Source organism: Pseudorca crassidens, chromosome 13 (genome assembly GCF_039906515.1).
Source record: "Pseudorca crassidens isolate mPseCra1 chromosome 13, mPseCra1.hap1, whole genome shotgun sequence".
NCBI classification, from domain to species: Eukaryota; Metazoa; Chordata; class Mammalia; order Artiodactyla; family Delphinidae; genus Pseudorca; species Pseudorca crassidens.
In genome coordinates, this window is record NC_090308.1 from 31,026,129 (window position 1) to 31,048,506 (window position 22,378).

General features: G+C 40.3%; 1 protein-coding gene across 5 annotated transcripts in view; it reads right to left on the bottom strand.

The window, feature by feature from the left end:
* Positions 1-22,378, bottom strand: part of AKAP7 (A-kinase anchoring protein 7) — a 140,878-nt gene that overhangs the window by 73,223 nt on the left and 45,277 nt on the right. For all 5 annotated transcript variants that reach the window (XR_010933685.1, XM_067702082.1, XM_067702081.1 and 2 more), the window contains exon 6: positions 5,989-6,101. Coding sequence is in view for 4 of the 5 variants with exons in the window: in XM_067702082.1 (XP_067558183.1) it covers positions 5,989-6,101 (113 nt within the window). In the remaining variant the exon portion in view is untranslated. The remainder of the gene's footprint in view (positions 1-5,988; positions 6,102-22,378) is intronic.

Sequence of the window (22,378 nt, forward strand, 5' to 3'; positions counted from 1 at the left end):
CGTGCCCCGGTCCGGGAAGATCCCACATGCCGCGGAGCGGCTGGGCCCGTGAGCCATGGCTGCTGAGCCTGCGCGTCCGGAGCCTGTGCTCCGCAACGGGAGAGGCCACAACAGTGAGAGGCCCGTGTACCGCAAAAAAAAAAAAACAAAAAACAAAAAAAACAAGTCAGTTGCTATAGATAGTGCTCGGACACACAACAGATGATACAGTTGACTAACAGCACCTAGAATCTCGGAAGAAATTACAATTCCATCTCACAGCAGATTTCACTGAATTTTTAGTTTAAAAAAAAAACACATTAAAACAAAATGTGTGATTTGTAACTAAGAAAAATCCAAAGGGAATTCCATACTATGGCCTTAAATCTAAGTGCACCTGATAGTATGAAAAGAGACTCAAAAACAACTAAAAATTGTGATTAAGTCATTTGGCATTGGGAGATTCGGGAATAGGTTACTGAAACAATCTGCTTTATCTTGTACCAAGCGTATTTCTAAGGCCAGCTTTTGTCTGGAATAATAAAGGTTCGCTGATACTAAGGGCACCTAGAGTGCCTTCTTTCAGGGAAGGAGAGAAGACAGTGGCAGTGCAGTCTGGCAGGGCCTCTTCTGCTGCAGCGATGGGCTATTCTTCACAATAAGGGTCCCTGTGAAAGTGACCTGCTCAACCTCTCTAATACCCGCCCTGAAGACACTCCCCTCCCTTTCTGAAGGTGGTACCTGCCAAGACTCAACCCCTCTGGTCCCCTTTTGACGTTTTCCGTGCCTCCTTACAGTGGAGCGCTCACCCACTGGGAGTGAAAATCTGTGGGTGATTTCTGAGCTCTCTCACCAACAGGCCTGCTCCTCCCTGCACAGCCTTCCCCACCCGGAAGCAGCTTCTCGCGCAAGTCCTGCTGGTCCCAGCTGCTTGCTGGCCACACCTGCACGTGATGCGGCACTTATAGATTTCTCTATCTCCCAGTTTCACTAAAAATGTAGTCTGATATGTTCCCAATTGTCTTTACTGTACTGTAGGTTTTCCAGGAGGAGAGGTAGCAAGATTGCCACCATACTCCTACCACTACTTAAAGACCTTTCCCCTGTTTGTCATTTTCCTTCCATGCATACAAGAACGCTAATCTACAATCTAAAAAAAATTCTCGGGGACACGGGTTCGTGCCCCGGTCCAAGAGGATCCCGCATGCCGTGGAGCGGCTGGGCCCGTGAGCCATAGCCGCTGGGCCTGCCGTCCGGAGCCTGTGCTCCGTGGCGGGAGAGGCCACAGCAGTGAGAGGCCCACATACCAAAAAAAAAAAAAAAAATTCTCCACGTCAAGCCAAATTAGCCTATTTGGTCATAATGCTTACCTCATAAGACATGTCAGAAGAGCCCAGGAGTCAAGTCATTAAGACCAAGCTCCTCCTTTCACTATGAGTACAGAAGTCAAGAAAGGTAATGAGATTTTGTCCAGGGCTAACCAACAGAGATAAAACAGGAAAACTCAAGCTCCTTCCAATGTATTACAGAGACTCCTTTGAGAAGGAATAGTCAGTACTCCTGAGTTTTCAAATGGTTTATAAAGGCCCATTATCATGCAGACCCAGGAACAGGCGTGGCAGCCAAATTACACCAGGCCAGTTATCAAAATCCCGAGAAAACATGCGACCTGATAAATAAACGAGTAAATAATACGTAAGGAAAGATGACAGCAGAGAGCCCTAGCTGGGGAAGGACGTAGAAGAAAGTTGGAATTTGGCCAATTTTTAAATACAGTCTTGGTCCTGTATATCCAATCACCAAATAACTCAGGGACTGGGTTTTCCTTTTAGTTGTACCGTCAGAACAGAATTTTCAAGCACACACTCTTCTTTTCCACTACCCATTTCCACTCCCACTGATGCCTGCCATATATCTTCACCCCTAATTCTCCTAACCTCATCATCATTTGGTCCAATAACCACCACCCTGCCCTTGCTATGTGCATATCGAATTCTGCACTCAAAACAAACTAGTCTAAGTGACAAGGGGAGCGAACAATTTCAAAGATCATTTCTTTCATTCTAAAGTTCTCTCACTGACTCTGTGAAAGCTTCTATAAGGAAGTGCCGATTAATAACCTACAGCTTTGATTTTAAGTGCTACATTAGTCATTTGAAAGAGTCATAACTCAGGAAAGATATCTAAGAAACCCAGAAAAGAATTCATGCTTAAAAACAACTGATCTATCCATGAAAAGACTGCATTTATTTCTTGAGGAATCTGGATCTGCATTAAGATGCATGTTTGATTTGAAACTGGTCTTCTTCTGCCACCAAGTGTTAGCACACACTTCTAACCAACCAGTTTCTGCAATGTTCAAATCACAGAAATACGTCACTCAATGTGAAAAATAAATCCAAAAGAATGTACTGTAAAAAAAGCACTGACCTAAACAAGTAGTAGTCTAACCATGTGAAACAAATATACTCTAAAGAAATTACACAAATAAATAAATTTTAGCTACTCTTTCAGAGGCAAAGCAATTTAATAAGATTTTCTGAGGCTTCATTCATTTGATTTAAAAAACTACAACTCTGAAAACACAGTGATAATCAAAACAGCTTTACGATACACAACACTACTTTCAAGGGAATTCCCTGGTGGTCCAGTGGTTAGGACTCCATGCTTTCACAGCTGAGGGCGTGGGTTGAATCCCTGGTCAAGGAACTAAGATCCCGTAAGCCACATGGCACAGCCAAAAAAATAAATAAACTACTTTTAATACTCTCTTAGGTGATATATTCCACTAGAATTCTATGAAACTAAGAAGATGTAAAATTAACACATTGACTAAATGCCTCCTGGTGTTAGAAAAATATATAATTATCCAAAAAAGTCTTACGTTTCCCAGAATCTCAGTTAGAGAACTTAGTTCTCTAGCTTGGGAACCAGAATACCATGCTGTAGCAGAGGAAGTTCCATACCGAGAAATTTGAAGGAGAGTTTCTATGTATGTTGGTAGTGTACAGGAAAAGGTCAGGAGGATATACTAGTAGCGGTACCTAAGAGAGAGAAATTATATTGGGAGGAAGGGAGTGGGAGATTGGTGATGAGGGAAAAAAATGTATCTTTCAATCTGTAGGTTTGTATGTATCAATATTTGGATTTTTTACAGTGAGCATATATTCATCTAGCACTTCTGTAATTAAAATAACTTTTAAAATAACAAGTACCTGAAATGAGACAAACTTCCTAATATGAGTGAAAAAAAGTATTCCACACCCTTCTCTCTCTCTCTCCTCCCTCTTTTATTTCATTATCAATCTTAAGTAAACTGAATGCTGGTAATACATTCCACTACTGACTTTACCAATGGTCTGTCTCACCCTTGTAAATGAGTGGACCCAGAATGAAAACCTAGAAGAGAATTAGTGCTGAGAGAGGAAAACAGACAGCTGGAAATGTAAAAACCAAGTTAAGAAACGAAGAGTCACATATTTTAAAATAATCTACATTCCAAACCACAAAGCATAATAAAAATCTACCGATGTGTATGCCACCTTTTCATATTGGTTTTAACTTCTGCAGTGGACCCACTGATTTGCTGCATAAAGAAAATACTAGCTCTGCATAGCATAGGGAGATCAGCTCGATGCTTTGTGACGACCTAGAGGGGTGGGATAGGGAGGGTGGGAGGGAGGCTAAAGATGGAGGGGATATGGAGATATATGTATACATATAGCTGATTCACTTTGTTGTACAGCAGAAACTAACACAACATTGTAAAGCAATTATACTCCAAAAAAGATGAAAAACAAAAAAAGAGAAAATACTGGCTATTTTAAGCCCGTACATCTCAAAGTATACTACTCTTCAGACCATCTGGATCAAAAGCCCTGTCACACTTACTGAATGAAAGCCAAGGTGTTAGGTCCAATTCCAGATCTGAACTTAGAGAATGGAAATCTGCAGCTTCAACAAGTACACCAGGCGACTCATGAATCCCAAAGTTTAAGACATATTTTCTTAAGCATTCAGAAACACTAACCATCATAATAGTAAATAGGAACAGACAGATTCCACAAATTAAAGGCAAATATTCTTATTTGGCTTTCTGAAAGACAGTAAGATCTTAGTTTATTTTCCAAAGATTAACATTCTAATCAAAACAAAACACAACCTGATTTAGATTTTATACAGTCTTCAAGCAGGGACTGTTTCTATTTTGATCATCACTCTATGCCCAGCACCCAGTGTCTGACACACAGTAGGCACTTGATAAATAGTTGTTGAATTAGTAGGATTCGGACCAAGGAGCTCCCCACATAGAGAAATGAAACTGGATGGACAGGACTTGGCAAGTGGGAGGGAAGAAGATGAGACTGAGAATGAGGTAAGAGGGATTCTGGACGGGGCTCTGCAACTGAGGACGATGTGATCTCATTTCAGTCACTTAACTTCTAAGTCTCAGATCCCTTTTCTACAATGTAAAGGAGCAGATTCTGTGAAATCAACTGCCAAGAAATCATTTAAAATGCACGCAGTCTGAAACGTTGAAATACAAATTCTAGAGTTAATTGAAACATCCCTTTGATAAACGTCCTTGGGTGCTCTCATTTCAAAGTTAATATTATAAAGACAGAAACATTTTGAAATGTGGGTATTACCTTCACCACTGATTTGTCATTCTGTGATTAAGTTTGATACCACTGGGAAGAGGACAATCCATTTGAAAGCAAAACAAGAAAGATAATGAGTAAAAAAAGTAAACTGGAAAAAAAAAAAGGAAACTGTCAGTCTACAGGTTTTGTCAGTTGTTATCATTCCTAATTCCCAAATCTATGATTTATACAAATGATTTTACCTAAATATTCTGGAATATAGTTATTATTTAATTTGGGCATAGCTATTAAAAAAAACATGCAAGCTATTGGGGTGGGGGATTTTTTACAGTAGTCTGTAGAAAACTCATAACCACAGGATGGTCAACCACCCAAACACATGTTTTTACAGGACCAAAAAGACTTTCTGAGCACAGAGACATTAAATACAAACTGTTGAATTCAGAAAAAAGATCTACTTACTAATAAACATGACCTTCATTTATAGAGCTGCAAATCAGTCTTAACTGCAGCAAAGAGTCATGGAGAGCAGGAACGAATACTAATCTGCATGCCCATCTCCAAAACTCTGGTACATCAGAGCAGGTCAGCAGATGTCTTAATTTGCATGAGAACCTCCCTAGGCTGAAATGGGAAAAAAAAAAAGGAAGGGTGCCCTTAGGATTCCAAGCGAACTGCTTGTGACTCCAGAGAAAAGTCCAAAGTCACTCCAACCTCTGAGAGAGGAGGCAGTGGCCTAGGAAGGCAGAAAGTCACCCTGAGATAGGGGAAGTCAAAAGACATGTCCCCTGGCTGTGGCACTGCTGACCATTCTCAGGGAGAAGTACTTTTAAGTACTGAGCTGGGGAGTGGGGAGCCCTTCTGTTACCCTCTTACCCAGTTCCTGGAACACTTGTTCCACACCCTCAGTGGAGACAACTGCTGAAAGAGCAAGGTGGCTTTTTGGAAACCTTGAAAGAGCTATGTAAAAGGGGGGCGGGGCGGAGCTTGTCCCACCTTGAAGAACCCAGCCTCAGGAAGCAGCCCCAGTGTATGCAGGCCAGTGGAGAAAGCTCTGAGCGCAGCAGGCTGCAAACAACCAGAAGCAAAGAACGCAGCGAAATACAACTCTGGCACCGCCCCCAAGGCTTTTCAAGGGATGAAGCAGATGTGGCAACAGACGAAGCAACGGTAAGTGATAGTCAGAGTGTGAGGCTAATAGGCATGGTGGCAAAGGAGGGGACAGCTGCCATGTCCTCCATGGAGGCTCTTGAGACAACTCAGCATCCTTGGGAATTGGAACCAGACTGACTTGGAATTCCAGGAGCAATAGTGGCAGGGGTGCCGAAAAGCACTACAAATGCCCCTCATGCTCAGGACTGGTGTGGCTAACAAAACAGGGCTTATAGGGAAAATGTCCACTGACCTTCTTCCGGAGCCATGGTGCTTTGGACAATTTCATGAAGGTCAAATGAGGCTTATAAGTTCTGCTTTCTCCTGCCAAGATACCTTTTTCTTGAAATGTCCTTTTTGCAGCATCTGAAGAAAATAAAAAGAAGCACAAAAATGTTACCATATGATAACCATATGAGACAAGAATCTAAAAAAGTGGATATATGTATATGTATAACTGAATCACTTTGCTGTACACCTGAAACTAACACAACATTGTAAATCAACTATTCTCCAATAAAATTAAAATTCAAAAAAAATGCTACTATAACACATGGCAGTCTTTAATCATAAAAATGGCATTTCAAAAGATAACAAATTAGCTTATAAGGAAGATTATAAACCGGTTTGAGACTTTTTTTAAGAGAGGAAAAAACACAACATGTATGATAACAAACACATCATGACAGTTAAATCTGCAGGGATGTCAAACTTTCGGTAAAGCACACAAAAGCCACAATTTGACAAGGAAACATTTAATGAATAAATAGCTCTTGGCTGGTATGATGCAGATTTCACACAATATCCCAGTGGTGTCCATATGTGTAAAAAAGGACTAGCTTATCTGTAAACCCTCATATCTAAAACTTCTGCTTCTAACCAAGATAGAATAACAGGAATCGGATTTACCCTCCCATCTAAAACAACCCAAAAAAAGGACAAAGTATACGAAACAATGGTTTGCAAGACACTGTACACCAGGCAATGAAGGTCGGTGATCCCTCAGAGATGAGAAACAGACAAGGTAAGCCCTACAATTGTCCAGCTTATGTCCCTGGTTGTCTAGGTCTCTGCTCAAGGAAGAGAAACCCAGATGGAGCCCAGTCATCACACTAGGTTCAGAAAAAAGAGCAGAGGGTAGAAAAGACCAAGGCATCTGGAGCTCATGGGACAGAGTGCCAGAGAAATGAGTCCTGCAGAGAGAAAACTGCAGAGATCCACAAAGGGTCCCCCTAGTGGATTCAGCTAAGCCACTGACCAGCATGTGTGTGTGAGCAAACTACCAGAGGCTGGAAAACACACTCCAAAGGATTAGCGAGAACATGCCCAGCTGTCACCCAGGGTTAGGAATTCTTTTCCCATCAGCCAGACTGGAAAACCTCAAGATTCATGGGACACTGGGCAGAGTAATCTAAGGGTCTTGCCTCAGTGGAGAGGAAAAATTAGCTCTGGCCTGGTACTGCTCTAGTCCCACCTAACAAATCTTAGAAGCAAGACGCCAAAGGAAAAACCTATTTCCAAGTAATTTAATTATGTCCCAGAACCAAGTCCAAGAATAATTAGAGTAAAACAAATTATCCAACACCCAACAAGGTAACATTTATAATGCCTGATATCTAATCAGAAATGACCAGGGGGCTTCCCTGGTGGCTCAGTGGTTGAGAGTCCGCCTGTCGATGCAGGGGACGCGGGTTCGTGCCCCGGTCCGGGAGGATCCCACATGCCTTGGAGCGGCTGGGCCCGTGAGCCATGGCCGCTGAGCCTGCGCGTCCGGAGCCTGTGCTCCGCAACGGGAGAGGCCACAACAGTGAGAGGCCCGCGTACCGCAAAAAAAAAAAAAAAAAAAAAAAAAAGACCAGGCATATAAACAGGAAAATATGAGCCACAATGAGAAGATAACTTAATTCATCAAAAGTGACCCAGAACTAACACAGATGTTAGAATTAGCAGATAAGGGCTTCAAAGTAGTTATTATAACTGTATTCTCTCTGTTCAGAAAGTTAAGTTCAGACATGCAAACTATAAAAAAAAGACCCAAATTAAATTTATAGAGATTAAAACTGCAAGGTCTGAGAAAAATAAACTGGATGGAATTAAGAACAGATTAGACACTACAGAACAAAAAATTAGTGAACTTGAAGACGTAACAATAAAAACCACCCAAAATAAAAGAGAAGAAAAATAAGAAAAAAAGAAAAAGGAACAGAACATCAGTAAGCTGTGAGGCAACTTAGGTTGCCAAATATATGTATTAGTGGAGTCCCTGAAAAAGAGGCAAGAGAGAAAGAGATAAGAGAAGATACTTGAAAAACTAATGGCTGTTAGGGAATGAGAGCTACACCACAACCACAATGGAAAATAATCTGGGCAGTTAACTATTGAAATTTAAGCTACACAAGCATTTTGAACCAGTAATTCCAATATTAAGAAAATACACAAAAATAAATAAAAGTACCAATACATAAGATTCTATATAGAAGACACTTAGCATTGTTTGAATTATCACAAACTGGAAATAACCTTCATCAATAAAGAAATGGTTGTTAAATTACCACAGGCCCATACTAAAAACTATCATAATGAAAAGAATGAATTAGAGCTACATATATTGACCTGAAAAGACATCCATGATATCTATTAAGCAAAAACAGGCAAGTTGCATGGTTACTATATCCATAACATAATTTCATGGTTTAAAAGAGAGAGAAAGAAAGAAAATAAATGCTAAATATTTATGTTTTTATTAGCATAGAAAAATAGTATAGAATACCTTAGAATGGAGGTTGAGATTGAATAGAGGCAGAAGAGAACAGTAATATTTTCTTTATACATATTTATACTGTTTGAATGATTACAATGAGCATGTATTACTTTTGAATAAAAAGTTTAAGAATAAGAAGCACAATAACAACCTGACAATATGTTAGCAATATAACATTGCTACGAGTGCACAAGCATCATAGCAGAATGCACAAATAGGAGAGAGTCCTTTGCCACACAAGTGAAAAATCCATCCCTTTCAAAGACCTTTGGTAAACAACTTTTCATTTGGTCTTTTTCCCTTAAAATCAGGGCTAATACATAAGTCAATTTTAAAGATAAGAAAACTGAAACGTAAGATGTTCAAGGTCACACTCCTTGTTAGCAGTTAAGAAGGAACTGTGATCCACGTGCCCTAGCTTCTACCCTTGTCATCTTCAAGCTGGCTGAAACCCCAGCTTGAACCCTGGGAGTAAGGAAGGGCACAGAAGCTGCCTCAACAACTCAATGAGGAAGAGGAAGGCAGGGGATTCTGCCACCTTCCACCATGCCGACACACATTGGTTTCAGTCCGAGAAGTTCCCCTGTTTTACACACTGAACTTCTGAGTACCATTTCATTTTTTTAAAGGATTCCAATCCTTACCAAAAAGAAAGTTTGAAAAGCAATGATCAAAAAACTTATATAGGGTCACTTCAGTAGCAATAATCCCACCGATAATGTCCAAAAAAAAACCAAAATAGAAACTGGTAAAATATAGGACACAGAATACATCTTTGAATCTCAAATAAGACTATATTCAATCTATTTTTTAAATTTATTTATTTATTTGGCTGTGCTGGGTCTTAGTTGTGGCATTCAGGATCTTTAGTTGCAGCATGTGGGATCAAACCCAGACCCCCTGCATTGGGAGCACAGAGTTCTAACAGCTGGACCACCAGGGAAGTCCCCACATTCAATCTAAATGTTCAGTGACGAATCATTAGAGAAATACAAACCAAAACCACCATGAGGTATCACCTCACACTGGTCAGAATGGCCATAATCAAAAAATCTACAAACAATAAATGCTGGAGAGAGTGTGGAGAAAAGGGAACCCTCCTGCACTGTTGGTGGGAATGTAAATTGATACAGCCACTATGGAGAACGGTATGGAGGTTCCTTAATAAACTAAAAATAGAACTACCATATGACCCAGCAATCCCACTACTGGGGATATACCCTGAGAAAACCATAATTCAAAAAGAGACATGTACCACAATGTTCATTGCAGCACTATTTACAATTGCCAGGACATGGAAGCAACCTAAATGTCCATCAAAAGATGAATAGATAAAGAAGAGGTGGCACATATATACAATGGAATATTATTCAGCCATAAAAAGGAATGAAACTGAGTTATTTGTAATGAGGTGGATGGACCTAGAGTCTGTCATACAGAGTGAAGTAAGTCAGAAAGAGAAAAACAAATACCGTATGCTAACGCACATATATGGAATCTAAAAAAACGGCACTGATGAACCTAGTGGCAGGGCAGGAATAAAGACGCAGACGTGGAGAAGGGACTTGAGAACACAAACGGGGAACGGTAAGCTGGGACAAAGTGAGAGAGTGACATGGACATATGTACACTACCAAATGTAAAACAGATAGCTAGTGGGAAGCTGCTGCATAGCACAAGGAGATCGGCTCGCTGCTTTGTGACGACCTAGAGGGGTGGGATAGGGAGGGTGGGAGGGAGGCTCAAGAGGGAGGCGATGTGGGGATATATATATAAATGTATACTTATAGCTGATTCACTTTGTTGTACAACAGAAACTAACACAACACTGTGAAGCAATTATACTCCAATAAAGACATAAAAATAAATAAATAAATATTCAGTGAGAAATTGTCCCTTTTAAGTTCAGCTAATTCTCATCAATGTTAAGTATGACCTAATTTTTCTAACAATTAAAACCATGAGCCTAGTGAAAGATTACCTAATGTTTCAAGGAAATGTGTCCTTAAAAATAAAAGATACACCAGGTACTGTTCTGGGTGCCGGGGACACAATGGACAAAATAAATCCCCAGCCCTCAGGGAGCATCCAACTATACTGGGTGCCACAAACAAATAAATACACAATGCGGGGTATCAACAAGTGACACAAAGAAAAATAAAGCAGTAGGGGCATACAAAGTGATGTGGAAGAAAAGGGGTTGTTATTTCAGAGAAGGTGGTCTGGGAATCCTGTTCCGAAGATGAGACATTTGAGAAGCCACCTGGATGAGGTCTAGAAGAGAATCACGTATGGATCTGGAGCGAGGGTGCTCATGGCAGAAGGAACAGCTTCCATGGTGAAAAGTGGTTAGTAGGTCCAAAAGCAGTAAAAAGGGTAGGATAACTGGAACAGGATGAGCGGGGGATCGGGGAAGAGGTAGGAAAGGGGTTTAGAGAAGTGGGCAGGGGCCCTTACGAGGCACTGCAAAAGCTTTGGATTGTATTCTAAGGTTGGTGGGAAATTCTGAGGGTTTTAAGCAAGGGAAATTTATGTATGATAGTAACTTTCTTTACTCATCTATATTTCAACTGAAATATACATGTCTTCCTGGTGAAAGCAACTGAGTCTCAGGAGATTGAAAGTGTTCTTCTCTTTCCCTGGAAATGTATTACTTGAAGGAAAGACAGCTAAATGGAGTGTCACAGTGTTTAAGATGGGGTCTTGGGTCACCATCTGGCATCTCCTGAGACATGTACCAGACTTGGCTTTTGAAGTTGTAGCCTCCCTTGTTCCCCTATACAATGACTCTCTGTAATTTCTGTGCCCTCGCAGGTACACAAGATTTCATTCTATTGCTCACAAACTCATAAACTCAATGGAGCTGAGGCCCCTTACCACCCTTCCACTACTCCTTTTTTTTTTTTTTTAATTTATTATTTATTGGCTGTGTTTGGTCTTCCTTGCTGCGTGCGGGCTCTCTCTAGTTGCGGCGAGCAGGGGCTACTCTTCGTTGTGGTGTGTGGGCTTCTCATTGCGGTTGCTTCTCTTGTTGCAGAGCACAGGCTCTAGGCGTGCAGGCTTCAGTAGTTGCGGCACACGGGCTCAGTAGTTGTGGCTCACGGGCTCTAGCGCGCAGGCTCAGTAGTTGTGGCACACAGGTTTAGTTGCTCTGCAGCATGTGGGATCTTCCCAGACCAGGGCTTGGACCCATGTCCTCTGCATTAGCAGGCAGGTTCTTAACCACTGCACCACCAGGGAAGCCCCCTTCCACTACTCTTGAGCACACAGAAAAAGTAGAGCTCCCTAGGGCAAAGGTGGAACTGGTGAGAATACTGTACAGCCATCCATCACACAAGACCATCCTCTCTTCACTTCCACTGCCACTCTGGCTTTGCTACATCTACGGACACGTCTCAGAAACAGAGCACAGGTCACTTCTGTTCTCAGACTTAGGGTGTTTCTGTTGCTTCATTCAGGGGATGATGGAGGGGCAAGAATTCACACTCCAGGGCTTCCCTGGTGGCGCAGTGGTTGAGACTCCGCCTACCGATGCCGGGGACACGGGTTCGTGCCCCGGTCCGGGAAGATCCCACATGCCGCGGAGCGGCTAGGCATGTGAGCCATGGCCGCTGAGCCTGCGCATCTGGAGCCTGTGCTCCACAACGGGAGAGGCCACATCAGTGAAAGGCCTGCGTATCGTCAAAAAAAAAAAAAAAAAAAAAAAAGAATTCACACTCTAGCTTAGCCTCTGACTCTCTCCTTCACCCAAACTAGGGAATCTTCCCTAGCATCAGGGCAGGAAAAACACCATTATCCTTTGTTGTTGAAACCCCAAAGCCCTTTCTCTATTTTTTCTGCTGTATTCTCTCTCTTCTGAGCACGAGGTGCCACTGCTTGGATGGGGGGCTAGGCATTAAAGAAGGAATACAAGAAACACACAGATAAAAACTTGGTATCTCAAAATATTATCCCACCACATTTTCAAAAATCTCCCTTTGTTACTTTACTTCTGTAATATCTACCAAGTGCTAGTATGTGCTAAATGTGATGTTTTGATCGGTTTGTAAATTTGGGGCATGTCCTAAAACCATTCACTGTGAGTCACTGCCACCATGATTTTTCCTCTCTCTTCTATGGTAATAAAAAAGGTTAAGCAATAGACCATTAAAATACAAAAAAAACACTAGTTCTTAGTTGTAAGCAACAGATGACCACTTTGGTTGAGTTAAGCAGGAAAGGAATTTATATAATAACACTGAGAGGACTAGAGTTGCAGCCTGGAAGGCTAGGAAGCCAAGATGCCCAACATTGGATCCAACAGTGGATAACAGGTCTGAGGATGCCACCACCTCTCCCACCACGGCACTACTGAAGCCATGCACACACACAAAGGGCAAGAACTGTCACCTGCTTTAGACACTGATGACACAACCTATCCCCACAATGGATTCTGCACAGTCCTTTTTTGCTCAGGTTGCTAGCTTCTGACTCAAAGTCTGGGCCAAAGCAAGATCACGTAACACCAAAAAGAAAAGTCTGTGAAAGCACATATCTGACATGAGAGATAGTGCGGAAGAGTTTAGATACTAGGCAACCTAAACGAAAGGACAACAATCCAGCATATGCGTGTTTAAAGAAGACTGTATTCGTGCCAATTCCGGGCATGCCTCAGAGATTCGGAGGGTTCAGCTCCAGACCACCACAATAAAGCAGAATATCACAATAAAGCAAGTCACACAAATTTGGGGGGGACATTAAAAAGTCATATTTACACTATACTGTAGTCTATTCAATGTGCAATAATAGCATTACACCTAAAAAACCATGTAATTTATTGCTAAAACATTCTAACCATCATCTGAGCCTTCAGTGAATACTAATTTTTTTGGCCGGTGGAGGGTCTTGCCTCAATGTCAACGGCGGCTGACTGATCAGGGTGGTGGCTGCTGAGGGCTGGGCAGGCTGCGGCAGTTCCTTAAAATAAGACACCAGTGAAGTCTGCCGCATTGATGAACTCTTCCTTTCACTTGAACACTTAGAGGCCGTTGGAGGGTTACTAACTGGCCTAATTTCGGTATTATTGTGTCTCAAGGAATAGAGAGGCCCAAAGAGTGGGCGAGAGGTGGGGAAACGGACAGTCAGTGGAGCAGTCGGAAGACACACATTTATTAAGTTGGCCGTCTTATATGCGCACGGTTCATGGCACCCCGAAGATCACTGACCACAGATCACCATAACAAACATAATAATCACAGAAAAGTTTGAAATATTGCAAGAATTACCAAAATGTGACATAGAGACACTAAGTGAGCAAATGTTGTTAGAAAAATGTCACTGATAGACTTGCTCTATATAGGGTTACCTTCAATTTGTTAAAAAAAAAAAAAAAAGCAGTTATCTGTCAAACACAATAAAGCAAAAAGCAATAAAATGAAGTCTGCTTGTACTGTTACAATTAACTTATCACCTTTTAGTTCACATAATCACAAACAGGTATATCTTTTCTCAACTACCCTATCATAACCCAGATTTAAACTTCTTTATTTCGGCATATTCTCAACTGTTTTAAACACATCTAATATCAAAACATTAAGCTGAATATTATAAAACTGTCATTTTTATTGCTCAAAAACAGCCAAATATTGGCAACGTCTGATGGTTTAACATATACCATAATGGACTAACTTACTAAATCCCTAAAATTTGACTAAAGAGATTAGGGCTTATCTTCTAAGTGTTCAAGTATTTGAAGAATTATCACATAGAAGAGCTTCAGATGGCAACTTAGCAACGTGTTCACACCAACCCTCAAAATAGAAATGGCTAGAAAGTGTCAAAGGTAAAATTCATTTGTTAAGTTATTTACTGAGCAGTTCTCCTATGTGCCAGGTACAATATGTCCTGAAGACAGCAAACAGTCCCTGCTTTTATGGAGTTTATAGTCTCATGGGACAGATTTTAGCCCAAGAAGGAGAAAGACAAAGTTTAGAATTATCAGAAAATACAAGAGATATAAGGAAAGGAGCTTTGTTAACAGAAATCAAAATAGTAGGTATTTTAATGTTCATTACTATCTACGTTTGTTTTTACATATTATTTTATTTGCTATATCAATATTATTATAAATTGATTCTAAAGAAACAACATTTTCTGATTTACTGGCTTCAGTTACATCAAATTTTGATCCAAGAGTTCTCATTATTCACTGGGCCTGAACTCTTTGATGATGGATATCTATCCACAATACCGGTTTAAATAATTTGTCACAAAGCACATTTCATTTTTATTACTGTGTTTTTCCAGCAGAGTATATTCTCTAGCTACATAGAAATATGGGGAACAAATGTCACCTTCATTTGGGAAAGTTATTTCTTAGGACTGACTCTATATTCCTAATATAATCTATAAGTATAATCTATTGCTTAGCCAGAATACTGGGTAATGGTTATAGAAATATCATTCTTGAGATCAGAAAAATTCTTGCTAGTGTAAAAACCACATGTCATTTTTCATCTATGTTAACTCATGTTCTGGAAGAGAAACTTATGAATATTTTAATAAATTGTTCAATTCCTCCTAGTACCAAAGACATTCTTTGAAGCGCTAAATAGAAAAGCACATAGCAAATACATCAGATATCCTTCAAAAGTCATCTACGAATGCTCCCTAAATAATATAATTCACCTCATATTTAAAGAAGCAAATTGTCTGAAGAACAATTTCTTAATGTATATTTTAAACACAAGGAGACTTGGCTGTATAAAAGAACATCAAAATGAATAATAAAGAGAAAATACTTTTATAATCCTAAGTAATACAATTTTATCTATTTTTAACTTTTTATTTTTTGTATTTATTCAATTCCTTCCCATACCTGAAAAGAAGCAGTGTAACTGGAGCATACTGAGGGAGAAGAGAGAAGCAGGGTAAGACAGGAGACCTCAGCAGGAGACCAGAACACAAGGATACCGTGGGCCATAGCAAGGAGTCTGGAAAGTTGTGACAGACAGCTATACCCAGCTATACTCAGAGTCATTCTGGCAGATGAAGAGTCAAAGATTTCACTATGCTTACAAACTGCTGGAGTGGAGTATAGGAGGCTACTGTCAAAGAAGTCAAGGGATTTCAAGAAAAGGAACAGTTGTAATGGTAGTAGTCGGGGGGGTAATTATTATTATTATTATTATTAATGATAATAGCTATCATCTATTTAACACTGTACATGTGCCAAATACTATACCAAAGCACTTCATGTATATTATCTCATTTTGTTTTGAGAATAGTTTCTATTATGTTTGTTTTACAAATAAGGAAATTAAGTAAGGAATTAGATAGATTGCTTAAAGTCACCCAGCTGGTCACAGGCTGTGTTGTGGGTCAGGGAGCAGGCCAGCAATCAGCTCTGACTGACCCCACAGCTCACTGTGAGCCAGGATGGTTGGATGGCTGTGCTCACAGTGCTGCAGCAAGAGAGCGAACAAAGCCCTCAATGCCCAGGAGGAAATATTCAGACAACAGCAGAAAGGAGCGGTAGAGGGTAACAAAACCTGACACCATGAACCACCAATAAAAAAAGGCTTTTGTGTGAGGGCAAAACAGGGCCAAAGCAAGAAAGAACTAAGAGAAAGTGGGTGACATTTCTGGGTCCCATGGTGTGAGGCATTTGGTACAGCGAGGAAGCTATGATCTCAGACTGGAGCCAGGCTTCAGCTTAGGCTGGAAGGTAGAGCGGGTGCTCCCGGACACTGGTTAGGAGTCCCGTTGTTCATTTACAGTGTAACAGACCAGCATAGTGATTATGAACACAGGATCCGGTGGGAGTGGCAAGATGGGTGAAGGAGGTCAAAAGATGCAAACAGCCACTTATTAAAAAAAAAAGTCCTGGGGATGTAATAATGTACACCACGCTGCCCATACTTAATAATACTGTCTTGCATATTTGAAGGCTGTTAAAAGAGTAAATCTTAAACATTCTCATCACAAGAAAAAAAATTTTATAACTGTGTGCTGACGGATGTTAACTAGATTTACTGTGGTGATCATTTTGCAGTATATACAAATATCAAATCATTATGTTGAACACCAGAAACAAATATAATGTTATAAATCAATTATAGCTCAATTAAAAAAAAAATCTAACAAGAGGGAAATAGTAAAATAAATTATAATGCAACAGAATATTATACAACCAATAAAAGTAATGCTTTCAGAGACTGTTTCATGACAACGATAATGGTAGCTAACATTTCTTAACTGGGCATTTATTCTGTACCAAATGTTCTTCTTTATGTAGACTGTATATCACACATACGTTATAATACATAATACTGTTAAAAAAAGAACACAGGTTTGTCACTTCATGCCTCGCGATACTGCAGTGCTTATGTTCAAGTGACCCTGATTTTACTTAATAATGGCCTCAAAGTGCCAGAGGAGTGACACTGGCAATTCAGATACGCCAAAGAGAAGGCGTAAAGTGCTTCCCTGAAGTGAAAAGATGAAATTTCTCTGCCAAGGAAAGTAAGAAAATCATGTGTTGAGGTTGCTGAGATCTGCGTAGATCCATGTGTCTTCTCTTCAACATCCCTGGTGGAAAGTCCAGGTTATTTGTAAGAAGACAGTAGAGAAGGAGGGAGAAGCAGAGTGCAGATCAAAAGGCTTCCAAAAGAAAGGAGCTGCAAGGAATATTCTATACAACCTCAGCATGTTCTAGCTTTTCTGGGTGGCTGACAGAGTCTTGGTACTCCAGCAGAGGGTTAGGCCTGAGTCTCCGAGGTGGGAGAGAAGGGTTCAGGACATTGGTCCACCAGAGACCTCCTGGCCCCATGTAATATCAAACAGCGAAAGCTCTCCCAGAGATCTCCATCTCAATGCTAAGACCCAGCTCCACTCAACGACCAGCAAGCTACAGTGCTGGACATTCTATGCCAAACAACTAGCAAGTCAGGAACACAACCCCACCCAGTAGCAGAGAGGCTGCCTAAAATCATAATAAGTTCACAGACACCCCAAAACACAACACCGGACATGGTCCTGCCCTCCAGAAAGACAAGATCCAGCCTCATCCACCAGAACACAGGCACCAGTCCCCTCCAAGAGGAAGCCTACACAACCCACTGAACCAACCTTAGCCACTGGGGACAGACACCAAAAACAAAGGGAACTACGAACCTGCAACCTGCAGAAAGGAGACACCAAACACAGTAAGCTAAGCAAAATGAGAAGACAGAGAAATACACAGCAGATGAAGGAGCAAGGTAAATCTCACCAGACCAAACAAATGAAGAGGAAATAGTCTACCTGAAAAAGAATTCAGAGTAATGATAGCAAAGATGATCCAAAATCTTAAAAACAGAATGGAGGAAATACATGAAACGTTTAACAAGGACCTAGAAGAAGAGCAAACAAACAATGATGAACAACACAATAAATGAAATTTAAAACTCTCTAGAAGGAATCAATAGGAGAATAACTGAGGTAGAAGAATGGATAAGTGACCTGGAGGATAAAATACTGGAAATAACCACTGCACAGCAGAATAAAGAAAAAAAAAATGAAAAGAATTGACGACAGTTTCAGAGACCTCGGGGACAACATTAAACGCACCAACATTCGAATAATAGGGGTCCCAGAAGAAGAGAAAAAAAAGGGACTGAGAAAATATTTAAAGAGACTGTAGTTGAAAACTACTGTTTCCTTTCCTAATATGGGAAAGGAAACAGTCAATCAAGTCCAGGAAGCACAGAGAGTCTCATACAGGATAAATTCAAGGAGAAACATGCCAAGACACATATTAATCAACTATCAAAAATTAAATACAAGGAAAAAATATTAAAAGCAGCAAAGGAAAAGCAACAAATAACGTACAAGGGAATCCCCATGAGGTTAACAGCTGATCTTTCAGCAGAAACTCTGCAAGCCAGAAGGGACTGGCAGGACAAATTTAAAGTGATGAAAGGGAAAAACCTACAACCAAGATTACTCTGCTCAGCAAGGATCTCATTCAGATTCGATGGAGAAATTAAAACCTTTACAGATAAGCAAAAGCTAAGAGAATTCAGCGCCACCAAATCAACTTTACAACAACTCCTAAAGGAACTTCTCTAGGCAGGAAACACAAGAGAAGGAAAAGACCTACAATAACAAACCCAAAACAATTAAGAAAATGGTAATAGGAACACACATATCAATAACTACCTTAAATGTAAATGGATTAAATGCTCCAACCAAAAGACATAGACTGGTTGAATGGATACTAAAACAAGACCCGTATATATGCTGTCTACAGGAGGCCGACGTCAAACCTAGGGCCACATACAGACTGAAAGTGAGGGTATGGAAAAAGATATTCCATGCCAATGGAAATCTAAAGAAAGCTGGAGTGACAAAACAGACTTTAAAATAAACACTATCACAAGAGACAAAGAAGGACACTACATAATGATCAAGGGATCAATCCAAGAAAAAGATATAACAATTGTAAATATTTATGCACCCAAAACAGGAGCACCTCAATACTTAAGGCAACTGCTAACAGCCATAAAGGGGGAAATGGACAGTAACACAATCATAGTAGGGGACTTTAAGACCCCACTTTCACCAATGGACAGATCATCCAAAATGAAAATAAATAAGGAAACACAAGCTTTAAATGACATATTAAACAAGATGGACTTAACTGATATTTATAGGACATTCCATCCAAAAGCAACAGAATATACTTTCTTCTCAAGTGCTCATGGAACCTTCTCCAGGACAGATAATATCTTGGGTGACAAATCAAGCCTTGGTTAATTTAAGAAAACTGAAACCATATCAAGTACCTTTTCTGACCACGAGGCTATGAGACTAGACATCAATTACAGGAAAAAATCTGTAAAAAATACAAACACATGGAGGCTAAAAACTACAGTACTAAACAACCAACAAATCACTGAAGAAATCAAAGAGGAATTCAAAAAATACCTAGAAGCAAATGACAATGAAAACACGACGACCCAAAACCTATGGGATACAGCAAAAGCAGTTCTAAGAAGGAACTGCACAGCAATACAATCCTACCTCAAGAAACAAGTAACATCTCAAATAAACAACCTAACCTTACCTTATCTAAAGCAATTAGAGAAAGAAGAACAAAAAAACCCCAAAGTTAGCAGAAGGAAAGAAATCATACAGATAAGATCAGAAATAAATGAAAAAGAAACGAAGGAGGAACTTCCCTGGTGGTGCAGTGGTTAAGAAGCCACATGCCAATGCAGGGGACACGGGTTCGAGCCCTGGTCCAGGAAGATCCCACATGCCGCAGAGCAACTAAGCCCATGTGCCATAATTACCGAGCCTGTGAGCAACAACTACTGAGCCTGGGAGCCACAACTACTGGAGCCCACGTGCCTAGAGCCGGTGCTCCACAACAAGAGAAGCCATTGCCATGAGAAGCCCATGCACCGCAACAAGGAGTGGACCCCACTCACCGCAACTAGAGAAATCCTGCACACAGCAACGAAGACCCCATGCAGCCAAAAATAAATAAGTTAAATTAAAAAAAGAAATGAAGGAAACAATAGCAAAGATCAATAAAACTAAAAGCTGGCTCTTTGAGAAGATAAACAAAATTGATAAACCTTTAGCCAGACTCATCAAGAAAAAAAGGGAGAAGACTCAAATCAATAGAATTAGAAATGAAAAAAGAGAAGTAACAACTGACACTGCAGAAATACAAAGGATCATGAGAGATTACTACAAGCAACTCTATGCCAATAAAATGGACAACCTGGAAGAAATGAACAAACTCTTAGTAAAGCACAACCTCCCAAGACTGACCCAGGAAGAAATGGAAAATATAAACAGGCCATTCACAAGCACTGAAGTTGAAACTGTGATTAAAAATCTTCCAACAAACAAAAGCCCAGGACCCAGGCTTCAAAGGCGAATTCTATCAAACATTTAGAGAAGAGCTAACACTTATCCTTCTCAAACTCTTCCAAAACACAGCAGAGGGAGGAACACTCCCAAACTCACTCTACAAGGCCACCATCACCCTGATACCAAAAATGGACAAAGATGCCTCAAAAAGAGAAAACTACCGACCAATATCACTGATGAACATAGATGCAAAAATCCTCAACAAAATACTAGCAAACAGAATCCACAGCTCATTAAAAGGATCATACACCATGATCAAGTGGGGTTTATCCCAGGAATGCAAGGATTCTTCAGTATATGCAAATCAATCAATGTGCTAAACCATATTAACAAATTGAAGGAGAAAAACCATATGATAAACTCAATAGATGCAGAAAAAGCTTTCGACAAAATTCAACACCTATTTATGATAAAAACTTTCCAGAAAGTAGGCATAGAGGGAACTTACCTCAACATAATAAAGGCCATATATGACAAACCCACAGCCAACATCGTTCTCAATGGTGAAAAACTGAAACCACTTCCACTAAGATCAGGAACAAGCCAAGGCTGCCCACTCTCACCACTATTATTCAACATAGTTTTGGAAGTTTTAGCCACAGCAATCAGAGAAGAAAAAGAAATAAAAGGAATCCAAATCGGAAAAGAAGCAAAACTGTCACTGTTTGCAGATGACATGATACTATACATAGAGAATCTCAAAGATACTACCAGAAAACTACTAGAGCTAATCAATGAATTTGGTAAAATAGCAGGATATAAAATTAATGCACAGAAATCTCTTGCATACACTAATGATGAAAAATCTGAAAGAGAAATTAAGGAAACACTCCCATTTACCTCTGCAATAAAAAGAATAAAATACCTAGGAAGAAACCTACCTAAGGAGACAAAAGACCTGTATTCAGAAAACTGTAAGACACTGATGAAAGAAATTAAAGATGATACAAACAGATGGAGAGATATACCATGTTCTTGGACTGGAAGAATCAACACTGTGAAAATGAATATACTACCCAAAGCAATCTACAGATTCAATGCAATTCCTATCAAACTACCAATGGCATTTTTTACAGAACGAGAAAAAAACATTTCACAACTTGTATGGAAACACAAAGGACCACAAATAGCCAAAGCAAACTTGAGAAAGAAAAACGGAGCTGGAGGAATCAGGCTCCCTGACTTCAGACTATACTACGAAGCTACAGTAATCAAGACAGTATGGTACTGGCACAAAAACAGAAATATAGATCAATGCAACAGGATAGAAAGACCAGAGATAAACCAACAAACATACGGTCACCTTACTGTTTTTAAAGGAGGCAAGAATATACAATGGAGAAAAGACAGTCTCTTCAATAAGTGGTGCTGGGAAAACTGGACAGCTACATATAAAAGAATGAAATTAGAACACTCCCTAACACCATACACAAAAATAAACTCAAAATGGATTAAAGACCTCAATGTAAGGCCAGACACTATAAAACTCTTTTCTGTTGTTGTTTTTTGTTTTTGTTTTTTTGTGGTATGCAGGCCTCTCACTGTTGTGGCCTCTCCCATTGTGGAGCACAGCCTCCGGATGCACAGGCTCAGCGGCCATGGCTCATGGGCCCAGCTGCTCCGTGGCATGTGGTATCTTCCCGGACCGGGACACAAACCCGTGTCCCCTGCATCGGCAGGCAGACTCTCAACCACTGCACCACCAGGGAAGCCCACTATAAAACTCATAATGGAAAACATAGGCAGAACACTCTATGACATAAATCACAGCAAGATCCTTTTAGACCCACCTCCTAGAGAAATGGAAACAAAAATAAACAAATGGGACCTCATGAAACTTCAAAGCTTTTGCACAGCAAAGGAAACCATAAAAAAGATAAAAAGACAACCCTCAGAATGGGAAAAAATATTTGCAAGTGAAGCAGCTGACAAAGGATTAATCTCCAAAATATACAGGCAGCTCATGCAGCTCAGTATC